We start from the raw sequence: 23,155 nt of genomic DNA, 5'->3' as shown, positions 1-23,155 counted from the left end.
CTATTACTTAGTCTGAAGCAATAGTGAGTAAGTGATAGTGAATGGAATGTTTCTGAATCTAAATTGTAACTTAGGTTAGAGTCCTTTGTGATGCTAATACTAGGTATGACTGTTGTTATTGGTACAGTGTGACCTGTCCTAAATGAAAAAAAAAGTACATTTAAAAACTTGAAATAATCTGTGATTGCCAAAGTTTATGAAACAGTTAAAAAAAAGTTGGCTTCTCTTTCCTTGAGAGAAGTTATTTCTTAGAAATATGTATACAAATATCTATTATATTCTGCTGGAATATAAGAACTAAATATTTACCATATCTTTATAGTTTTAATGTGAATATGAAGTACATTTCAGACAATGAAGTTTTTATTTCTTAAAAATCAGAAACTGCTTGACTCGTCGATGGGTATTCTTTCTGTGTTCAGTTAACTCTTTAGTCTTACCTTCCCTTTCTCTCTTTATTTTTTGTTTTAACAGGTGCCCTTGGTTCTGCTCAGTAGGGTCAGAATTCCTGCTAGTGCTGCAGACACCCAGCATATGCTGACCTGGTGACAGCCATAGTCACTGTAATTAGTGATTAGATATCACTCAAGAAAGTGGCTTCTAAGAGTAAAGTAAGTAGGTTTTAAGAGGGCATGGTGGGAAGCAGGGAAGAAACTATTAATACCCTTCAAATTTGAATTGGATGATGGGCAGCTATTATGATTTGTTTCAATCTATTCAGCATCTAGATGCTACAGATTGAAAAACTTCAGATTCCAAAGAGCAGACTTCAAAACTTGGAATCAGGGTTGGGAAGGTGATTTCTTCACCTCTGGGTGGGACATTAAAAGGTGCTAGCCCTATGCTTTGCTGCCCCAGCAGCTAAACTTACTTAGACAGGTGTCATTGACACATTTTGCTTTTAATTCTGAAAGAGTCTTGGTTGAATAGTAATCTGTTGAGGTGTTCCCAGTAAAACATCATAGTAGTCAGTTTTTATAAGGTACTCTACTAGCTTTGTGTTTTATAATGTTTCACAGTAACGTAAAACAATAATATATATATATCCAGTGGACTCAGGTTTTTAATAATTTGAAAATAAAATCTTGCCCCCCTAGGTATTTTAAATGTGTGTGACTCTAATTGAAAGTTAATCGTGCATTTCCAGTTCTTTGGGAAGATGGAAAATTTATATATAATCTATATTATAAGGCCTTTTTAGAATTTGAACAAGGATGTTAGGACATGGAGCACTGAACCAGGGGACTTAATTAGGCACAACCATTTCATGTTTTGGGGAGTAAATAATTGAATAGATTCTATAACATCAGTTTTACCTGCTCAGACAGTCTTATAATGAGTCAGTTGGCAAGCTCCATATTGTTGTTACTCCCTCTCAGAGGAAGCCAAGAGCTTGACTCCAAGTAAATTGGAAAGGACAGGTTTACTACTTCCAAATGAAGTTAGTTCACTAATATTTACTCCTAGAAGACATACAATCAGTTGGCAGGTGGCCTGGTATGATAGAATGAACCCTGGGGCCTTGGAGCCACAAGACTTGGGTAAGCTACTTACTAAGTAACCATGGGCAAGTCATTTAACTTCTCTCAGCCCCAGTTTTCTCTTTGGTAAAGTGTGGATGATATTATTTTTATCACAAATTTTTGTGAAGAAAATATTTTGTAAACTTTAATGCACTGTATAAATATGAATAGTTAATAATTCATAATAATGTGAATATACTTTATACTGTAAAGTGCCATATGAGAGAGAACTATATTATAATGCTTAGCAAAATATGTAATATAGAGACATCCAAGTAAACATTGTCTATTTTTATGATGGCTAAAATAAGTTCCAGAATGTACAGCATATTGTTGCCTAAACCAATTAAAGTTGACCCAAACTTTAAGGTTTTCTTTGCATTTTTGGAGAAAATGTCAGGTTATTAAAATGAATAAGCAACCCTCAGTCCTATGATTTTTGGAGATGTTCATTAAAATTTGCACTGTTCCAGATTGTTTTGGCATCTTTTTCATTCTAACAGAACTTCCATTTGTCACTGTTTTTCTTCACCCTTTAGTAGTAAGGTGGCTACCTTTCAGTTAAAGAGGCACTGTGGTATAATGGGGTGAGAGCCAGCCTCAAAGTCAAGTTCAATTACTACCCAAGCCTCCTACTGCCTATGGGATCTTGGGCAAGGTACTTAAACTTCTTAGTGCCCTAGGCACTAAGATTGAAGAACAGATGTCAGTCTGCATTAGTACAGGTGGTTTCCTACTTCATTACACCAGTGAAATCACTAGTTTAGATGTCCTCGTCCCCAAGTGATCTTGCCAAGAAGGGACCATGCAACTAAGCTATCATAACCCTAAGCCAGAATTTGAATTGAGGATCTTAGAAGAGCCAAGAATGATTACAGGCTGGCATGTTGACCCCTATTCTGTGCCTTTCCCAAGATCACTGAAACACGTTTTATTTAATATTTATTTTCATTTCCTACTATATTTCTTATGAGATGCAAACATGAAAAGTTGTGAAACTGATGAAAAATTGTTTGAGAAAGGTTTTTTTTTTTTTTTTTTTTTAAGTTAACCCTGAGATTAAAAACCAAAATCTCAGCTGAATTATGGAAATCAAGAAAATTTCTTCCAAATGGAAAATATACTTTTTAATTAAAGCATTAATTACTGTTACTATTTCAACTTTTTAATTTTTTTTTTTTAGCCGATCTTATACAATTGTATTTCACTATGTGTATTTGTTTATTGATCTTTTTTTCTGCTAATCTTGTTCTATAATTAACAACACAAAAGGTTGTAGGGCTAATTGGTTTCTTGCAATGAAAATGTAGTTTTAAATATTAAGTTTCTCTTCATTTACCACCACTTTTTATTGTGGTAGTTGTCTTTGCTTAGATTGGTTTTGAAAAAAACAAAGTATCTTTTTTTGCTTTAGTCTCTGTTACATCTTATCAGTAGCCCAGTCCATATTTTTCCCTTCCATTTTGTTTAATGTCATGTCTATGTATGATCTTTTAACAAGAAACTGTTAAAACATATCCATATTATGGTCTCTATATTATGCATTACTTTGAAAATTACTGATCTGTCATCTGATAGAAGTGTCATCTGACATTTAGATCAACTATTCTAAGAAAAATTTCCTGAAATGTTGGGGGGGTTGGTAGATAGAGATCTTTTGATTAAAAACCCTGCTATGTATGCATAATTAAAAATCTACTTTCTAATTTTGTTTGTATTTCTCTTTGGATTGTGCACTTCATGATCTCTAATCAACTCTGTCAATATTAGTTTCTTCAGTGGAAACAAATTTACTATTTTTATCTGGTTGGAAATTTCTGGGAAGATGAATTTTTGGATCACTGTGTGATTTAAGTTGTCCTTTTTCATATGAGAGTGAAGTCAGTGTTATCGAGGATGGATAAATTATCCAATGTGAGAAGTGTGACACTTGTCTCATAAGTTTGGTTATGTAAAACTAGTAGGTTCTAGAGAATTGATCTGCAATAAGCTGTCATTGGACAGTGGAGTCTCAGTTATGATCCTGTACTTTCTGTAGATATTAAGTCAAAGAATATCATATTTCCTTTCTCAATTATGCTTTTAAAAATTTGTTTTAAAAAAATTTGTAATGGAATTATTATATAGATGTCATGCTTGTCCTTTTGCATGTGAAACATGTTTATATGCCTAGAGATTAAATGTGCCACATACTTTTCATTTCCTTTATAATAGAATCATAAATACCATTTCTTTAAAGTCAGCTTTATGAGGAAAAATTGATAATAGAATTTTCATTTTTAGGTTTTTGTTTTTGAAGTTCTAGTTTGGTGGTAGTTTTTTGTCTTGTTTTTAAAAAAGAGATTAGGATTTAAAACTCAAAGGGACCTTAAAGGTCAATTGGCCCACTCCCTTCATTTTACAAATAGGAAAACTGAACCCTAGAGAATTGAAGTGACTGAGCTATGGTCATCTAAGTACCAAATTATTACTCTTTCTATTGACTCATTCTAAATTTTATTTCTTTGCCTTTTGAATACTTAGTCTGATTAAAAAACAAGTGAGACAGTACAGTGAAAAGATTTTACCTTTCTGTTTAAGTCCTGCTTGATAATTATATTTCACTTTGATAAGCATTACATTGAACACTCACTGGAAAGATTGAAAGTTAATTCCTGCTAGCTAGTACTCTATACCATAGAATTTAAGATTGTTGTTTCTCAGCTGATTATCATCATCATTCATTTCAGCCTTCTGACTAATGTCTCTTGAACTTTCCTATCTTATTTCTTCATAGTGTTTCACTTCCCAGGGAGAGTATTTCCTGCTTCTCTCTTTATCTTTTTAGTTCTTGCTTTAATATGAAGGCTTGTTAATCAGAAATTGATACTTGAAATTGAAAGATAACTTCAAAGTTAATTATTTGTTTATAGTTTTAATTTTAAAACAAATTTGACTCCTAAAATTGAATCATAGTTTAAAAGTTATTTCTTTAAATAGCCTCAAAAATAAATTTATTATTTTTTTCACTTTGTAAATTACTACTGCAATTTAACTTGTCTAGGATTATAGCTCCTGGCTCACTGACATTTGCATTAGAGAAGTCAGTTTGGTTTCATTTAGCTTCAAATAAGGGAACTTCTTTTTTAATGAGTAGAAGATGGCTTTGTTCACCTTATAATCTTCAATGTGTTGTGTTAAAGTAAATTTTGAATTTTGTCCTTTTTTTTTTTTTCTATTTTACTTTAAGCCTAAAATTGGAAGTGATATTTATAAAATGTCCTATGTGAGTTAAGAGTTGCTCTCTATTCTGAATCCTTAAACTAGGATTAGGGTTGGAGAACAATAGCTGACTTTTTGAAATCTTTAAATCACAGGCAGAGAATATCATCCTGCAGATCCTCCAAGGTGAAAGTTTCTTTGTATTTTCATAGCAAGTATTTAGATCTACCTGTATATATAAGTTCTGAATTATAAGTTTTGCTCCCAGATTTCCGTAAGCCATCATTTCACGTCACTTGTCTTCACTTCTTGGTCTCTCTTAGAAGAATTAAAGGAATGACAGCTCATTTTTATCCTTCTTGACAAGATACATATTTCAATCCAAATTACGTCACTTTGTCATCAAATGAGTTTTATGAATAGCATACAAAGATTGGATATTAGAATAATAAAATATGCTGTACTTATCATTAACTTTGCTTTCATTAATTATCTTTTAATACTTTAAATCCTTTTTTTAAAGCAAAGTCATATTCTTAGTACTCTTAACTGTTCTTGTGCTTGCATCTTCAAATGCATTAAACATATGACTCATAGGGGGAAAGAGAATGCTGTTTATTACACAGGGCTTTTCAAATTTTCCTTGAACTTCTCCCATTTTCTTTTCTCTACCTCCTCATTCCCACTTCTGCCAAATATCTGAAGCTCTCATTCTGTTGTTTAATATGATCTCCCCTCAGATGAATATTTGGGGATCTTGCTTTGTACTCACTAAAAGCAGGTGGGAAGGTAAAGCTGTTAAGCCTTTAAAGGGCAAGTACATTGAGTTACAAGAAGACTGTATAGCACACATAAAGAAGAGAGCATGGCTGTTTTCCTCATTTAGACTAATGGAAGTGAAGATTATAGGGAGGAGAGCAATTATAAAGGTAGTGTTTTTTCACATTGTCTTAGGAACTGATAAGTTAAGGAATAATCTGAATACTAAAAAATTATAAGTATTTCAGAGTAGATTCCAGAATAAGACTGAGAAGAGATTTCTTCAGCTTTTTTTTTTTTTTTTTTTTTTTTTTTGTCCTCCTCTGAAAGTAGTGTGAAGGTTAGAGTTTCTATATAAATTAGTCATTTGAAATCAGTTTAACAAGTAAATTTGGATATTGGGGAGCCTCTCCCCTTGGACTTCTGAATTTATGCTGTAACACTGGCATGACTATATTGTATTACTCATGTACATTTCTGCTGATGACTTTTGGATGAAAAGAGTAGGTGTGGTTAATGCAGTACTGATGGTACCTTGCTTTAAGTGAGAGACTTTCCAAGAAAGTTGCGAGTAAATTTTTGTAAATGGAGTTCTTCATCTCCTTGAGTTAGAAAATTTCAGAAATGCTCTGAATTTGTTTTTATTGCTATTTTTCATTTTTATATCACCTACATTTCCCTACTATATTGTAATGTTCTGATCGTCTCTCAGTTGTAATCCTTCTCTAGGAAGAGGTTTCTTTTCTGTATAATCTTTTCCTCTATGAGCAGGTTTCTTGGGAGGCTTCTGGAACCTCCAGCCAGCCTCTTCTTCTTCCTGAATCCTGGCTCTGAATCTCCTCCAGCTCTTATCCTTCCCCAATCCAGACTAGTCTTCTTTCAGCCTGCCTGGCGGCAAGACTTTATCCCAGAGTCGATTCTCTCAGACCCAATGCTGCCCTTCTTTTATCCTCTCAGAGAATGGGTGTGGGATAATGCAAGGGCTTCTGGGAAGAACCACTTCAACCAATGAGCTAGTTCCTCCTAAGCATGCAAGCTGTTCCCCAGGAATTCACAAGTCAAACTACCAGGAAAGGCCGGAACTAGAAAATTGTTAAGTACTGACTTAGCACTTAGTAAAAACCCAATATCTCATTATCTCATTAGTACTTAGTAAGAACCTAACACTATATAGTGCTCTTTACCCTCTCCCAGAGAGTTATTCCATAAAATAAAGAAGTAAAAAGAGGAGGAAGTAAAATTAGGTGAAACTAATCATTGTTCTCTATCCATTGACTTCTATCTCTGAAAAGAATTTGGAGTTGGGTGTCTTTTAATATATTTTCATTAGATGTAAGCTTGATAAATATCTTATCCTCGTTTCTGATTCATTTCAATATATATTGAGACAATATTTTACATTTTTCTCTCTCCCTTTAAAACTTTTGATAAATTAATAAATACTTTTTAAAAAAACTGCTTAAATAATGAAAATGATATTTGATGAATACTACATCATTTTATATTATCAGTATTATACATTAAATCACTTTTGTCTTGTTAGCCTGTTAACAATTGGCTTTTCTTAAAGTAAGGCATTTTTGGGGGGGAAGGAGGGTAGTTCTAAAAAAACAATATTGCAATGGCCACTAGATGGCAGACCATCTGTTGCTGTTAAAATCAGAATGGGAAAATAAACAAGGAAATTGGTCACAATTCATTCAAATTTTGTTTACATACATACTCACACTCCCACACACCCCTACTTTATAAGTTTTTACCATGATTTTAATCAATTCAAAGACATTTTAGCTGGGCTATTTTTTTTTAACAGTATAATTAATTGCTTATTTTAAAGTGTTATTCTGCCTAATAGTCTGGTGACATAATGAAGAACTTAAAAGACTGTTTATATAAAACAGTATAAAACTTGTAATCAATCAAATGTATTTGATATTAGCATCTACGTTCAGAAAATTTGAACAGCACTTAAAATTAATTATTTCAGTGGCTACAATGAGACGAGGTGAGAAATAGATCAGTTTCATAAAATATGCCTTAGATAAAAGGACCATGTCTCAGTTGATAACAATATACATTTTCTTTTATGGCTTTATATTTTTTAAAGATTTTAGTAAAACTAAAAGTTGACACAGTTCTCACCTTGAAGAGTATAGATGGTGAAGTAGGTGCTTATATACTTGATTTAGGTCTAGTTTCTTAAAAACTGGGACTGAAAGGATCTGTTAACTCAGTAATTCTGTTGTTTTTCTGGTGTAGAGTAACTTTACCATGAAGAAAGACTTATCTAGAACCAGTTTACTTAAATACTTAGTAGGCTGCACTTTAAGGGGTATATTTCTTCTCTTTGGCTGAATTGACTTTTACTAGGTTAAATTCATGATTGGCTTGGAGTGAAGAATGGAGCAATATTGTATATATCATTTTATATATACATTCATGTGGAACAATTTAGAAATCAGGTAGGGGAAAATAATTTTGGTGAAGATGGAAGTTGTCATCAGAATATATTATAAACTATCTAGAGTGAAAGAAAATAGATGTGAAGTTTGGGAAATGGATCACAAACTGAGAGGATGCTTATTTAGGTATGTCTGAGATTAGGTGGTTTGTGGTATCCCTTCAGTGAAATTCTGAGATTATGTGACTTTAACAAGTCACATATCTTTTGGGGCTTGAGGCCTCCCAACTGTATAAAATGAACCTCTTGGTATGTCTTCCTTTTTTAGTAGGGTCTTTGTGGGTATTCCCAGATCTTTTCAAATTAAATGTACCTGTGAGTCTTAAGTAGGATGTCTGTTTGGTAGCTTGAGCTCATCTAAAGGGAAAAACAAACTAAGTGATACATACTATTTTATCTAGAGTTCATCAAGTCCACTGACTAGCCCAATGAATATTTTCAAATGTCCCTCATTTCTTGGGTCTGGCTCAGACTTTGGCTTTTGTGGTCAAGTCATAGGCCATCTGGAAATACTAATTGGACTGTCTGTCTTATGGATCAGAGCTTGCTGCCCTCTACAAGTTATGTCTGTTGTTCATTGAACTTGTGACAGGAAGAAACTTTCATTCTGACATGGGTGTATATGCATATTCACTCACATGCTTATAAAGCAAAGAATCAAGAGGTTTTCGTGGATCTTTGTGAATAGAGGGAGGCATGTGTGTGTAAAGGTATGCATTTAAGACAGGCTGAGATAGTTTGAAATAATTTGGCACATGGTAGATAAAAATCAAATAAATTCAACAAGTATTTGTTAATGCCTACTATACAAAAAATTGAAAATAAATAGCCCTTCATCTCAAGTTTACTTTCCACTGGGAAGATTAAACATTTATGCAGATAAGTAAATACAAAATAATTTCAAGAGAGAGTATTAGCAATTTGGGAGAATCCCATTCAATTCAAAAGAGCCTTATGTAGGAGGTAGCTTTAAACTTCTGTTTTGAAGGAAGCTAAGAAATCTGAAGCATAAGTGAGGAAGGTGTGCATTCCAACCATAGAGAATGGACTATTAGTATAAAAGCATGGAAAAACAAAGATAATGGAATATCTTGTACAGAGAATAGCCAAAATGCCAGTTTCACAGGAATGGAAAGTTAGTGAAGGGGGGAGTAAAGTGAAATAAGAAAGAAAAAGTAGATGGGAACCTACCTTTGTGTAGAGGGTTTTAAATGGTAGGCCGTTAAGCATAGATTTTATTTTGAGTTTTAGAGATCCCATATTCTTTCCTTCCTATTTTCACAATAATTGGGATTGATGATGACTCTTAAAAAAAGTTAATAAATGTGGTTTAATGGATTTGGCCTTTGTTTTAGGGGGGGGAAGGGTATGTATATAAAAAAAAAAAGAACAGTAGCATATTTTATAATAACTCTGATAGATGCTTAGAACTAAGTATGGCTCCAGGAACCATATTATTAGACATTTTGGAACTATATGCTTTAATACAAATAAAGTCAATTCTTTATTATCTTTATATTGAGTTCCTTCTGTAGACTTTTTAGCTATTTCCATAATTTCCTTTGTGTTCTGCTTTCCTTAGAAGCAAAAACCTAATTTCCAGTTAGCTATTCAGTCATTAAGCTGCTGAATATTCTATATTCTTTGAAAGGCATTTGAAAAATAAATAGCTTACATGGTAATTGAGTGTTTGAGTACTAATCAAGTATAATTAGGTAGATCTCTAGAGTAGTGGGTACCTATATCCTGATTCAGAAGCTGGGAATTAGTGATTTACCTTGAGTGCAATTTAATCCCAATTGCTGAACCTTAGGGTAGAGACACAAGGAACTGTGAACTTTTTGACAGCTTCAGGATAAAAAAGTGATGGCTATATATTTTCAGTGCAGAGCTACCTTGGTTTTTGGCTATATTATATTTCCAAGAAGGCTCTCCACTTTTAAGCAGGTAGTGGAGAATAATTATCCACTGTTATTTGTGTAACTAGGTGGTTTAATGGATGTGTGTACTTGAGTAAACTCTGCCTCAGTGTCCTTATCTGTAAAAATGCAATAATGATAGTATGGTTGCTTCACAATAAAATGAAGAACAAACGAATTAATATTTGTAAAGTACTTTTGTGAACCTTATATATATATATATATTTGTGTGTGTGTGTATATACATATATATACATATTATATATATTGTTATTGTAACTTAAAAGTATTAAGTATAAAGATAAAAAAATTCATGATCAGCCATTAAAAATTTCCAGTCTTCTTTAATGTGTGTATACTACACACAAAATATGAGTTTAGGAAAGTATCAAACAAAATTGTCCAGATTAGTAGTGATGTGGAAAAAAATTTCCAGTGTGAGTCAACATAAAATATGTGGCCCTTTTAGTTATTTTGAGCCACAGGGGATTAAACTAGACCTGGAGACAAAAAAAAAAAAAAAAAAAAAAAAAAAGCTTCAACTTTTGGTATTTGGACACATTTTAAAATGTGTGTTTGTTGGCTCCATTAAATTTGGCAACTTGGAGTGATTTGAGCTGGCCTACAGTCTTCAGGCCCTAATTTAGATATTGGTATATTGGGTTATGGAGTATGAATAGAATACACTTTTTGAAAATCCCACAAAATCATTTTTGTGCCAGGAACAGTTCTGATGGTCGAGTTTGTTCATGTATCCTGAATTTATTTTACTTTAGCATAGTTGCTGATGAATCTTTCTGGTTTTTTTGGAGTTAAAGGGAACTTGCATGATTGGCTGAAGAGGAATCATGCGATCAGGCCTCACCCAAACTAAAGATGCTTTAACCTTCTGCTGCAGTACATTTTAGGACAAAAAGTCTTGGAAAAGTATGAAAATAGAGATAGACATGTTTAGTTTGCTTTGGAAAAAGGGAAGGTTTTCCCTCCCAAGTTGCTTGCTATGAGACCTTATCCCAAAGCTGCCTTAGGTTATTTTTCTGCATAAACACCAACAACCACTCTCAATGTTAAAATACTCTTACAATAATTCTTTTTCTTATTTATGAAAGCTTACTTTCTAATAGGTATGTTTCAGAGTTTGATGCCTCTGATTTCCAGAATCCTGAATAATTGGAGCAACTTGAGACTGTTGTATGATGGGTGGTATAGGGGTTTCAGTTAAAGATGTGTGTGCTTGTGGCCTTATCAGTTTTCCCATAGGGAATAGATTCTTTCCCTTGGAATCCAGCCTCTGCTAATATACTGTCCTTGTCTGACAGCTGGAGAAAAGCTGTTTAAGGAATTCATGCATTAATGTTCTTTGGCCTTTTGGTGTCTGGCATCTCTATTTATAAAAATATGTGCACAAAATCCTGCAATGATACTCATACATTTTAATAGCACTGTGGATTATTTGGATGAAGGTTGAAAAGAGCAGTTAGGCAAAAGATATTGACATCTATGTGCATCCATCAATGACTTTCTTGTTACTTAACATGAAATTGATAAATGTTTATTACATTTTATAAATGAGAGCTAGAACAACAAGAGAAAGTTGTAGCGTCCAGGGAATTGAATTTGTGATTGTCTTTCAATTTTTTTTTTCAATTAACTAATATTTGTTTTGTTTTTCTCGCCTCCCTCCCAGCCCTACTGGAAAAAATGAAAACTGAAGCCCTTGTAACATATGTATAATCAAGCAACTACTAATATCTTTGTCTCTTTTTAATGAGATAATAGTTGAGAAATAGTGCTTATATACATTTCTGGCATATTGGATTTTCCAGCTTCTTAGTTTTTTGTCTCACTAAGTTATTTCTTGGGTGACATATTACCTAGTCAGAAGCCAGAACACAATTCCACAAAACTAGCACCCCAACCTATCCAACTGCAGAGGCAAGCTCTCCTGCTGTCCCTGCAGAGATCAAAGTTAATTGGGAAAGTAAGGCTGCTGTGCTATCATCTATCAGCTAGTTTAGATTTGATTAGGGAAGCTTTTTTCTTTCCTTTAAAAAACTTTTACTACACTCTGATAGGTTTGGTCAACAGACAGGTTTATGGGATACCAGCTGCTCTTTCAAGAACATAAAGTGTGGGACCTCCAGAGGGTTGTGACTTCAGATGCTGTACTTGGCTCCCCTCCCCCCTGTATTGGAAAACTAAGTGCCACATGCTGGATGGGGATATGGCTTTGTTGCTTGAAGAAGTGAAGAGAAGTCCTTCAGACAGTTCTGGACAGTTCAGTGACAGAATCAGGCTGCCCCTTCTACCTTATCTTCAGAAAAATTGCTAATCATTTCTCCAGAAACATCACTACTGTGGGTAGATGTGAGACAAAAGAGAATGGTTAGGAGAAGACAGGAATTGGAGTTGAAGTAGAAATTGAGAGAGAGAAGGTAGAATGATCTTTATCTCATCAAGAGTCTTTAATCCTTAGGGAAGGGTGATGGAGACTGGATCTGTGAATTTATTAGTATAGGGAGCTCCTGGGTGAGCCAACTCTACTTTCTCAGCTACCTTGTTGTATTAGAGTTGCCTAAAGCATTTGAGAAATTATGGGCTTTACCTAGGCTTCTCATAGCAATGTGTCAAAAGATAAAATTTGAGCCCAGATCTTTTGGAGCAGTTAGGTAGATGCAATGATGGAGTACTGGGTCTGGTGCCAAGAAGACTCATCTTCCCAAGTTCTAACCTGTTCTCAGACACTTTACTGGCTGTGTGACTCTGGGCAAGTCACTTCACCCAATTTGCCTCAGTTTCTTCATCTGTAAACTGAGCTGGAGAAGGAAATGACAAACCACTCCAAGTTTTGCTATATGGGGTCATAAAGAAATGACTGAACACACACCTCAGAGCTGCTCCAGCTCATTTTGCAGGTGAAGAAACTGAGGCAAACAGGGTTAAGTGACTTGCTCAAGATCACACAGTAGTAAGTATCTGAAGTCAAGTTTGAACTCCGAGAGGAATCTTCCAGACTATAAGCCCAGCACTCTGTTCACTGTGCACCTAATTTTCCCTTTGCTGAGCAACACTCCCCTATAAGTGACATAAATGTGTGTGTGTGTGTGTGTGTGTGTGTACACCTGTGGTATAGGTCTGGTCTTTATTGGACTGTCCATTCTCCTTTCTACTCTCTTTTTCTTGGCTGCTACTGATGCATCAAAAGACCTTTTTTAATGTTTTCTTGGAAGACATTAAGTAGGAATGGAGACTTAACTCACTTTGTCATGGGTAATCTTGCTTAGCCACTATAGCTTTCCATTCCCGAGTACAAGTATATCTGTTGCTTTCTTTCCCTTTCTCACGTTGGCTTTCTTTTTCTTCCTCCATCCTCCCTTCTCTCTTTATTTATCCCTTGGTTTCTCTTATTTTTGACCCTTTCCCTGTCTCCTTCCTCCTTTGTTTTTTCTATACCCTGCCCTCTTCCACTACCTGATAACTAGGTAGGTGCAAAAAAAAAAAATAGCAACCCCTTGGGCTCTCTTTATGTAATTAAAGGACTGAGCTGTCTTCATGACTATAGTGTTCTATTTAAGACAATATAAATGGTACCTGTTGAATTAATGAGCTGGGGACATTTAGATAACAAATAGTACAAATTTATGTTATACATTACTTTATAGTATAAAAAGCATTTTCACATTATTTGATTTTTGCCTACAATCTGTAGACAGGAAAGTATTTCCATTTTACAGGTGAGAAAATGGGGACTTAATGAAGGTGAAATGACATGCCCAATATCATGCTTCTAGTGAATGGAATCAGGTCTAGAATAAAGGCATCTTTATTTATACAAATACAGTTTAGTAGATTCTTTTTCAGTTATGTTACTTGTCATTTAAAAAAAAATGTAGCACTTGTTTAATGCTTCCAGTTAGGTCTGGTCCATCAGTGAACATTTATTGTCTATTTTGTTCCAGGCACTGCATTAAGCTGGGGATGCAAATACCAAAAAAGAAAGCCATTCCCTTCCCTTCAGTTGCTTATGATCTAACTGGGGAAGATAATACACAAAAGGAAGCTGAAAGAGGGTGGGGGAGATAACTGAAATATAGGAAAGGGTGGATAAACCCCAGAATCATGCAGAATGAGATATTCTAAGCAAGCTCCACCCTGCAATATTAGAGATGGAAGGTAATGATGAGGTGGGATGCCAGTGTTGTTGGGTCCTTCAGAATAATGAGTTTTGCCCAACAATAAGCAGACTGGGAAGTTGTGGAAAAGTCTGAGAAGTCAAGTAGATCAACTAGGGAGGAATGAAGACTTGACTGACATCTTCGAGCCAGCTTGATAGGAGCTTATTCACAGGTTGGCTGCCAAGGTAATGAGTTTTTGCATGCAGTGCTTCTGGAAGACCTTCAGAACCTTCCCCCATAGAAAGTGTCCACTATGATGGGAGTATTGGGTCATTGATGTGCTTTTTCTGGAATAAGCAAATTGACCAGCATATAACTATGCTGATGCACCTGCCCCCCCAGTCCCCTGACTCTTATCTCTACTCCTGTCCCATGTCTTTCTGGACAGACTGAAAGGCCTTTAGCTTCCTGGTGTTAACATTGCAGTGGGCTGCTTAGCTAAGGTACTCTTCTTACACAGGGTCCTTTGGGTCAGTTAAAAGTAAAGGATTTTTGGAGGAGCCTCGTTTGTGCAATCCCATCTGAAATCCATATTCTTTGATGGCAGAGTTTTGAAGAAGTAGGTAATCTGTCCTAGATGGGAAAATTGGGACTCTGGGGTGTGTTAGATAAAGGCAGGAAACCCCTTCTTGGGTGTTAACAAGCTTAGCTGCTGTAGCAGAAAGAGAGCAACGTATGCTGGTGAGTCAGAGGGCTTGGAAATTGGAGTTGTCAGTTTGTGAGCATGTGGGATTTGTGTAAGTTTACTGCTTTTGTTTCTTTCAGCAGTACTCCAGTCTTTGGAAACACAAATCTGGCAACCAGATCCTCCACATGGCTTAATCTCTTGTGTTTTGAGTTGACAAGGCAGATCTCCCAGTTGCTTCCCATTGTGTTATATATGCTCCTATTAAATAACTTCACATTTCAAAACTATAAAGTTTCCAATCTAATTATGATTCTACATTGTAATTAGCCCCCACCTCTCAAAAACAAGGCTTTCTGCCATTTAATTTTTTATTCTTGATTTCAAAAACTTAGGAAAAGATAGAATCCTTTCAAGTCATCTGGTAGAAGACATGTATAGCCATGTTTCTGGTCTTATAATGCTTCATAGCAGGGAGGATGGGGAAAAAACACCTTGAAGTGATTTATTTGGAAAAGGAGTTATTCAGGTTTTTATTTTAAACTTAGATTGTATTTAAGAAAGCTATCCATAAAGCTGTGTTTATCCAGGTATTTCTTGAAGAGGCTGTCTTCTTAGGAAATAATAAAGTTATAATCTTGTACAGAAATTAGGTTTTCTTGAAGGCAACTAGGATTCTCTATGAACTTTTTCCTATGAATGGTACAGTCTTTTTGACCCCTAAGGAGGACTGAGCTAATTTAGACACTTAATTTAGCTCTAATTAAATGGGCTTCCTCCTTTTTCATCAGATACCTGTTTGTTCCCTGGCCAGTTAAAAGAATAAGTTCTAGACATGACAGTTTGAAAGTGATGTTTTGAGTAGCTGCATTTAGCACAGAGATTGGCACCTTTTCAGAAGTGGGATGTTTGTTACCTATTTTTGAAAAAGTAGGCTAGGAGCATAGAGAAATTGCCCCTCTCCCACATATTGACCAATTATTAGCTAGTATCACTTTTTGGGGATTTCTTGGGGGATTTTGAGCAACAGGATGGTTGAAAGCACTGTATAAGGAAGGTGAAGACAAGACAATTTTAATATCCCCAGTGCCCTGGCAGGGACTTTAAGCCAGTGAACATGATGACCTCACCTGTCTAAATTTATAAATAGCCATATTCTGTATGACTTTAGAGAGTTCATTTTTCTTTCTTCCTACTTCCCACTCCCCAAAAGAAAGAAATAGAATAATTAGAGCCTTTAAGATAATCTTTATAGTTGAAACCTTTTGGACTTTCTTACTTTGCAGATTAAAGCCCAAATAACATCCTTACATATTGTAAAGTTGGCTCATTAGTTTTTCCTCTGGAATATTTCTAGGTTGGAGTAGACTTCCCTTCATGAATTCTACACATGAATCATCCTATGTTGCAGTTAGAATTTTAGGAATTTCCTTTATTCTTCTAGTGTACTTTAGCAGTGAAAAGAACTCCATTTACAAGGTAAATCAGCAAAGCTGGTCTGCAAATAGATTGGCATAAACAACCAGTGTCTCATGTAGTTGCTTGTTGAGAAAGAACAATATACCTAATTGGATTTCATGTGGGGTGGTCCTTAGAATACTGTCTTTCAGATGTTTTGCTATATTTTTCTCATATATAGAGACAACTTATTCTTCAAATTGTTTCTAGGTGGTTTGTTTCCTGTTGATGGAATGTTGAGGCACGCTGGCCAGCATCAAAGAGGCTGTCCAATCAAAAGGGGGCCGCTATAAAGGCTGGGCCACCTGCACCATGGGCCAGTGTGTCACCAAATGCAAAAATCCGTCTTCTACATTAGGCAGCAAAAATGGAGATCGGGATCCTAGTGGCAAATCCCATGGTAAGCGTAGTGGGAGCCATCGAGATGACCACACACCAACTTGTGGGAAGCCTGGTGGTGACATCCTTGTCAATGGGACCAAGAAAGCAGAGGCAACCTCAGAGTCATGTCAGTTTCCAACATCATCTGGAGATGCCAGGAGAGATCCTGAGTCCAACACTGAGGAGTCGTCCCTGCAGAGGATGGAGGAACTGTTTAGGCGTTACAAGGATGAGCGGGAAGAGGCGATTTTGGAGGAAGGCATGGAGCGCTTCTGTAATGATCTGTGTGTTGATCCCACAGAATTTAAAGTGCTGGTCTTGGCTTGGAAATTCCAGGCTGCTACCATGTGCAAATTCACAAGGTTAGTTAGAATTACTTTGGATTGGATTACAAGGTGGGGAGGGTGAGAAGAGAGTCTAAAGAGAGCTATATAAAGAGGCAGAAGGAAGAACTGGAACGGAATGTGGGAGATTTAGATTCAAGTTTAGTACTTTATTTCTTGGTCATGGGTAAACCATATTACTATTTTGTCTCAAGGATTTCTTAAATTGGTATGGGATGAAGATTAATAAACTCAATTTTGTTCTCTCTTATGTACATACATGCATTTTGCCCTCTTTAGTTTGATAATTCATAAGAGCCTCAGATGGAGATTTTCAAAGTTAAGCTAACAGAAGATCTGCAAAGATGAAAAGTGCTCAGTTTTGTGCTTTCCCAATTGACACTTTTAAAATTTAATGTTCTTTAATTTTGAGTAGTTAGTGGAAATAATGATCCACCATCAGCTGTGCAGCTAGGTAGTACAGTGGATAAAGTGCTGAGCCAGGAGACATAAAGATAGAATTCAAATTTGGCATCAGACACTTATTAACTGTGTTTCCCTGGGCAAGTCTCTTTTTATTATTATTATTATAACTTTTTATTGACAGAACATATGCATGGGTAATTTTTTACATCATTATCCCTTGCACTCACTTCTGTTCCGACTTTTTCCTTCCCTCCCTCCACCCTTTCCCCTAGATGGCAGTCAGTCTTATACATGTTAAATATGTTATAGTATATCCCAGATACATATATGTGTGCAGAACCATACAGTTCTCTTGTTGCACAAGAAGAATTGGATTCAGAAGGTAAAAATAACCTGGGAAGAAAAACAAAATGCAAGTGGTTCACATTCATTTCCTTGGCAAGTATATTAACTATAAAAGGGGTATAATAATAGCACCTATCTCCCCGGGTTATTGTGAGGATTAAATGAGATAATAATTATAAAATGCTTAGTACAGTACCTGGCACATAGTAGCTACTTAGTTTCCTTCACTCCCTTTCTTTTCTGTCCTTTTTCTCCTTAGCTCAGCAAGGTTCCCAAAACTACAGTTTCTTTCAACTCCTAAAGTTTCTTTCAATTCTTGAATCTATATAAGAATGAGCAGTTTATTTGTAGTTACTGAAAGGGAGAATGGCTATGGTAGTATTCTCTAGTTCCTAGAGATTATCTCTCTAGACCAGTGGTCCTCAAACTTTTAAAATAAGGGGCCAGTTCACTATCCCTCAGACTGTGGGGGGACCGGACTATAGTAAAAACAAAAACTCACACTCTGTCTCTGCCCCTCAGCCGCATAAATGTCTCCTGCTGCATCTGGCCTGTGGGCCGTAGTTTGAGAACTCCTGCTCTAGACTAATACCATATCTCTTTAGGAGCTGAGATTACTGCAAAGTGACCCTATCTATCACCAGGATATCCATAGTAGTTTTTGCCATGCTCTCTTTTTCATGATATTCCCAATAGGAAGGGAAGTTCAGAGACTGTACTTCCATGTATTTAACTATACTAAGTGACTTCACTAACATTACTAATTTCATACTTATCCCTTCTGGGGATCTAAATGAAAATGCAGAACATTTCTTTTCATATCAAAGACTCTGAATTAGTTGGTCTTTGGATTGCTAGCAAACAAGATCTTGGCTATTGAGGTACTTCTGACTGTCTCTTTTTCTCTTTATATCTTTAGTCAGATTATCATCATGATGTTCTCTTCTCCTTCTCTCCCTCTCTCTCCCTCCCCCCCTCTCTTTTTTCTTTCTCTCTTTCCCTCCCTCCCTCCCTTTCTCTCTCCCTCTCCTTTCTCTCTCCCTCTCCTTTCTCTCTCTCTCTCTCTCTCTCTCTCTCTCTCTCTCTCTCTCTTTCTCTCTCTCTCTCTCTCTCTTTCTCTCTCTCTCTCTTTCTCTCTCTCTCTCTCTCTCTTTCTCTCTCTCTCTCTCTCTCTCTCTCTCTCTCTCTCTCTCTCTCTCTCTCTCTCTCTGCTTCTCTCTCCTTCTCTCTCCTTCTCTCCCTGCCCCATGGATAGTTATTAGCATGTTTGTTCAGATGACTCCTGAGTCTACATTGATAGCCTTTATTTTTTCTTGATCTCCAGACATTTCCACTGTATTTTAACTTCCCTATTTCTGTCAAGAGTGCCATGGTTCTTATCACTTAGGTTTGAAACCTTGTTCTTATTCTTCTCTTAATTGACATATCTATTTAGTGGATAAAATGTTTACAAATGCAATACCCTCCTAATTTTGTCTTCCTGCCTTCACTTTGTCTTCTCTACAATTCATTCTCCCCACACCTGCTAAATTGATCTACTTGAAAACATAGATGTGACCTTGTCATTTCCCTGCAGAAGAATCTTCAGCAATTTATTTTCTCTGAGATGAAGTAAAAATGCTTCTGTTTGCCATTTAAAGTCTTTCTCTATCTGGCTCCAATCTGTCTTTCCAGGCTCATTTCATGTAACTCTCTCAAGCATGTTACACTCAAACGGATTCACTTGATATTCCTCATACACAGTATTTTATCTCCCATCTCTGTCATACTGACCTCTACTGTGGGAATGAATTTCTTTCTTCTGCTTTGTAAAAACCTGTAATTCAGCATTTAGTTTTCCTGATACCTCCAATTAATGTTTTCTACCCTCTTCCCCATTCATATTTATTTTGTATATATAATTCATATTTGCTTATTATTTGTGTATATGTTGTTATTTGTGCCTAGTATGGAAGTCAGAAACTGAGTTTAGGTTTTGTATCCCCATCCTGTCTTGCTTAATAAATACTTATTGAGTTAAATTAAATTCTGTCTTGAAGACATGATCTTTTAATGGAAAATCTGAATGTGTTTTGATTGATGCCTTTTTTCTACTTCCTTTTATAGGAAGGAGTTTTTTGAAGGCTGCAAAGCCATAAGCGCAGACAGCATTGATGGGATTTGTGCTCGGTTCCCCAGTCTCTTAAATGAAGCCAAACAGGAAGATAAGTTCAAGGATCTCTATCGATTTACATTTCAGTTTGGCCTGGACTCTGAAGAAGGGCAGAGGTCACTGCATCGAGAAATAGCCATTGCCCTTTGGAAGCTTGTCTTTACCCAAAACAATCCCCCTGTATTGGACCAGTGGTTACACTTCCTAACAGAGAACCCCTCGGGAGTCAAAGGAATCTCCCGAGACACATGGAACATGTTCCTAAACTTTACTCAGGTGATCGGACCCGACCTCAGTAACTACAGTGAAGATGAGGCCTGGCCTAGTCTCTTTGATACCTTTGTGGAATGGGAGATGGAGCGAAGGAAAAAGGGAGAGGAGTCAAAATGTCTGACAACTTCAGACACAGAGAGCCTGTGTCAAGAGGAGCAGACTTACCAGTATGTGTGAGCAGCCGGGACAGAACCACCTGCTGTCTGTCGACCTTCAGCCAGTAGAGAACTGGGGACTTTCTGGAAATTACTGAGGATCCGGATATTTTCTACTTTACACCTTTCTCTGCCTTGTATTTGAAAGGGCTCTAAAATGCTGTATCATGTTTTAGGCACTTTCTTCGTTTTTGGTTATTCTTTTTAAACATTTTTTTGGTCCTGAAATATTTGACCCTGGCTACATGTTGTGTAATTTTTTTTAAAGCCTTCAGATAGAATGAGTCTGCCATTTCTTGCACAATTTAGATTTTTTTTTGGGGGGGGGTGGGAGGGTTAGGTTGAATTAACATTACAAAATGATACAGTGCCAGATCTCAGTTTTGCATACTACATTTTTCAGGGCAGGTCTGTACTGTGTGTAGTGCTGTTTACATGGTTGAATTTAGGTTGTAATAATTATTTTACAAGATTTACACAGAGTTGAATAGCAGTGTTAACTGTTAACCACTTTGCGTTAATTTCCAGACAATTTGAAGCTCTAAAAAACAAAGGAAACGATTTGTAGTCTGGCGAAATCCTATTTTAAGCTAATTCATTAGAAACCCTAATTTTTTTTCCCCCTGTTCATTCCTTCCCTCTCCCATTGCATTACATAGTTTATTCATCGACATGCTGTGCCTGTCATTCAAGTGAGCGGTTTCTAATACATTGTACTAAAAACCACTTAAGCGTCAAATGCAGAGAAAGCAGTGCTACCTCAGTTTTGCTGGAAGTAGATCTCTTTGATAGTTTTCTGTCTTTGATGAAGTTGCTGTATTTTCATGTTTTAAGTGGAAATACTTTTTTTTTTTTTTTTTTTTGACTCGGAGCCAAAGGTTCTGTTCCCCATGGTTGGCAAACTCTGTGCCCACTGGCCAACTAACTTGAAGGAAAACTGTGGTATGGAGCTCTGCTTGAATTTTTATTTTGATCTCTCAAGTATCATCAGCTTACTTGTCTGGCAAGTGCAGGAAGCCCAGGTTGGCCTCAATGCTGCCAAACAAATGTTTGAAAGTGTGTTTAATGGTTAAACTCTTATGCCCTCTCCCTTCTTGCTGCAGCAATGTTGTCACCTGACCCAGTGAGTTATTTATTATCTTTTTTTTTTTTTTTTTTTTTTTTTAATGTTGGGCTCATTTGGGGTGACGTGATGACTGTTTAGGTTTACATAAATTTTCTCCTCCTCTGAAATTTCTTAGGTTCATTGCCTGTTTAAACTGGTTTGTAAAAAGGGAAGCAGCCTCTAGGGTGCAGAGTGTGTTGGGGGAGGTGGGAGTGTGGAATGAAGAAGGCTTTTTAAAGGCTGTTGATGGAGCCTTTGAATTCTGAAATCAGAATCTGGACCATTTTCATAAAGAGGGGATGGATTTTTGTAGCTTTTTCCTTGCCCAGAACATACTGGTTGATCTTTATAATATATTTGGATAAATCTTAGGGTGACTGATCTCCCAGACTGGGCCATGAGGTCCAAACCTAATCCCAGTGAAGGGATTCTCTTATATTTTGATTTTAATAAATTAGTTTTATAAGGAAAAGAGGATGGCAATGGGGATTTAACAATCTGCTTCCGATGCTTTTGAACTTATAAAGAAGAGAATCTGTCAAGTGAAAACTTTTTTATGTCCTTTTATAGTAAAATTTGTTTTAACATTTTAAGCCCATTTTCTGTCCATGGGCTGCATGTCCTTTGGCTTGGGCATGGTCTAGTCATTTCTAGCTCTTACCCCCTTTACTAGAGAGCTTAAACTTACATCTTTGCAGGAATGATGTTTTGTGGAGTTTCTGCAGTGAATGTTTTTCTAGTGAACTTAAATCCATTTTGTATTGAAATTTTTTAGAGCCCGGAACTTGACAAGTTTCCCTTAAAAAAAAAAAAATGGGAGAGGAAAAAAAAAATCTACATTTTAAAACTACCACAAAGTGAATAGGTGATATTGGAGGCTATGCTAAGACTGAAGGGAATTTGGCTAATTTCCCTGGATTTGCCACAGCCAAATCTTGTGGCTTTTTATCTGAAGCTAGCTTCACTGAAGCCCCAATAGGTTTGGTAGGTTTTATTGCAGTTTTAAGACCGAAAAGTACTCCCTTTGCCTGAAAATGCCGGAGTGAAGACCAGAGGGCACTTCCCATTTCAGTTTGTTTTAGAGTCCCTAATTCTTGAAGTGGAATTCTCAGGCATTGTTTGGGCAGGTAGCTGGTCATCACATCCCACAAGTAGCAGTCCAATCAAAAGGGGGTGGTGGTGAGGGAAGCCATAAAAATCCTCTAGACTTTAGAGGGATTGGATTCCTTTCCTAGCCTGAAAAGAAGGGCATTCCGTACTGTATTATGGGTTTGTTTTTTGTTTATTTTAAGTTAAAAAAAAAAAATTTCAGAGGAGCCATTTAAAAAAAAATATTTTTAATGAACCATTCATTATAGAAATGTAACACAAAAGCAGTTCAGATTGCAAATGAGCCAGAAAATGGAGTGTTAAGTCAAGTACATGCTGTTCCTACCTCCCCATTTTTGTGTCCCTATTGTACAGCAAGGAGTTAAGATGTGTCTGTATTAGCTCTGGGTTCATTGTGGTCATAAAGTTATAGGCTTTTATGTTGGGATCCCTCCCCCTTGGGAGTGTGGGTTTGCTGTTCCTTCTTTTTGCAAATGAAAAGTTCATTGCTAGTAATTCTGACATGAAAATGAGTTTCTCTAATGGCTGAGTTGTGTTTCTGTGGAATATGTAAAAAATAAGAGTGTGTATGTGCACAACTTTGGGACACTGCAAACACTGAGACACCTTTTACTTTAATTGCAACAGCCAGAAGTTAATGGAAGACCATGCTATTTTGGAAACCATTAGGACCCTTTGAGTGTGGCTAATTACAACAAATTAATACATGTTGGGAAATTTGTTTTTGGCAAATTGCTTATATCTATCAGCTAGTGTTTCCTTAG

General features: G+C 36.2%; 1 protein-coding gene across 5 annotated transcripts in view; it reads left to right on the top strand.

Annotated features, from left to right (window-relative positions):
* DCUN1D3 (defective in cullin neddylation 1 domain containing 3) overlaps positions 1 to 20,497 on the top strand; it is a 28,032-nt gene extending 7,535 nt beyond the window's left edge. For 4 of the 5 annotated variants that reach the window (XM_074280972.1, XM_074280974.1, XM_074280973.1 and 1 more), the window contains exons 2-4: positions 475 to 611; positions 16,332 to 16,864; positions 19,703 to 20,497. In XM_074280972.1, coding sequence (XP_074137073.1) covers positions 16,434 to 16,864; positions 19,703 to 20,198 — 927 coding nt within the window. In that variant the 5' untranslated portion in view covers positions 475 to 611; positions 16,332 to 16,433 and the 3' untranslated portion in view covers positions 20,199 to 20,497. The remainder of the gene's footprint in view (positions 1 to 474; positions 612 to 16,331; positions 16,865 to 19,702) is intronic. The other variant, XM_074280976.1, reaches the window with a different exon arrangement.
* The last annotated feature ends 2,658 nt before the right edge of the window (positions 20,498 to 23,155 follow it).

This window comes from Sminthopsis crassicaudata, chromosome 1 (genome assembly GCF_048593235.1).
Source record: "Sminthopsis crassicaudata isolate SCR6 chromosome 1, ASM4859323v1, whole genome shotgun sequence".
NCBI lineage: Eukaryota > Metazoa > Chordata > Mammalia > Dasyuromorphia > Dasyuridae > Sminthopsis > Sminthopsis crassicaudata.
This window is presented reverse-complemented; position numbering and strand designations above follow the sequence as displayed.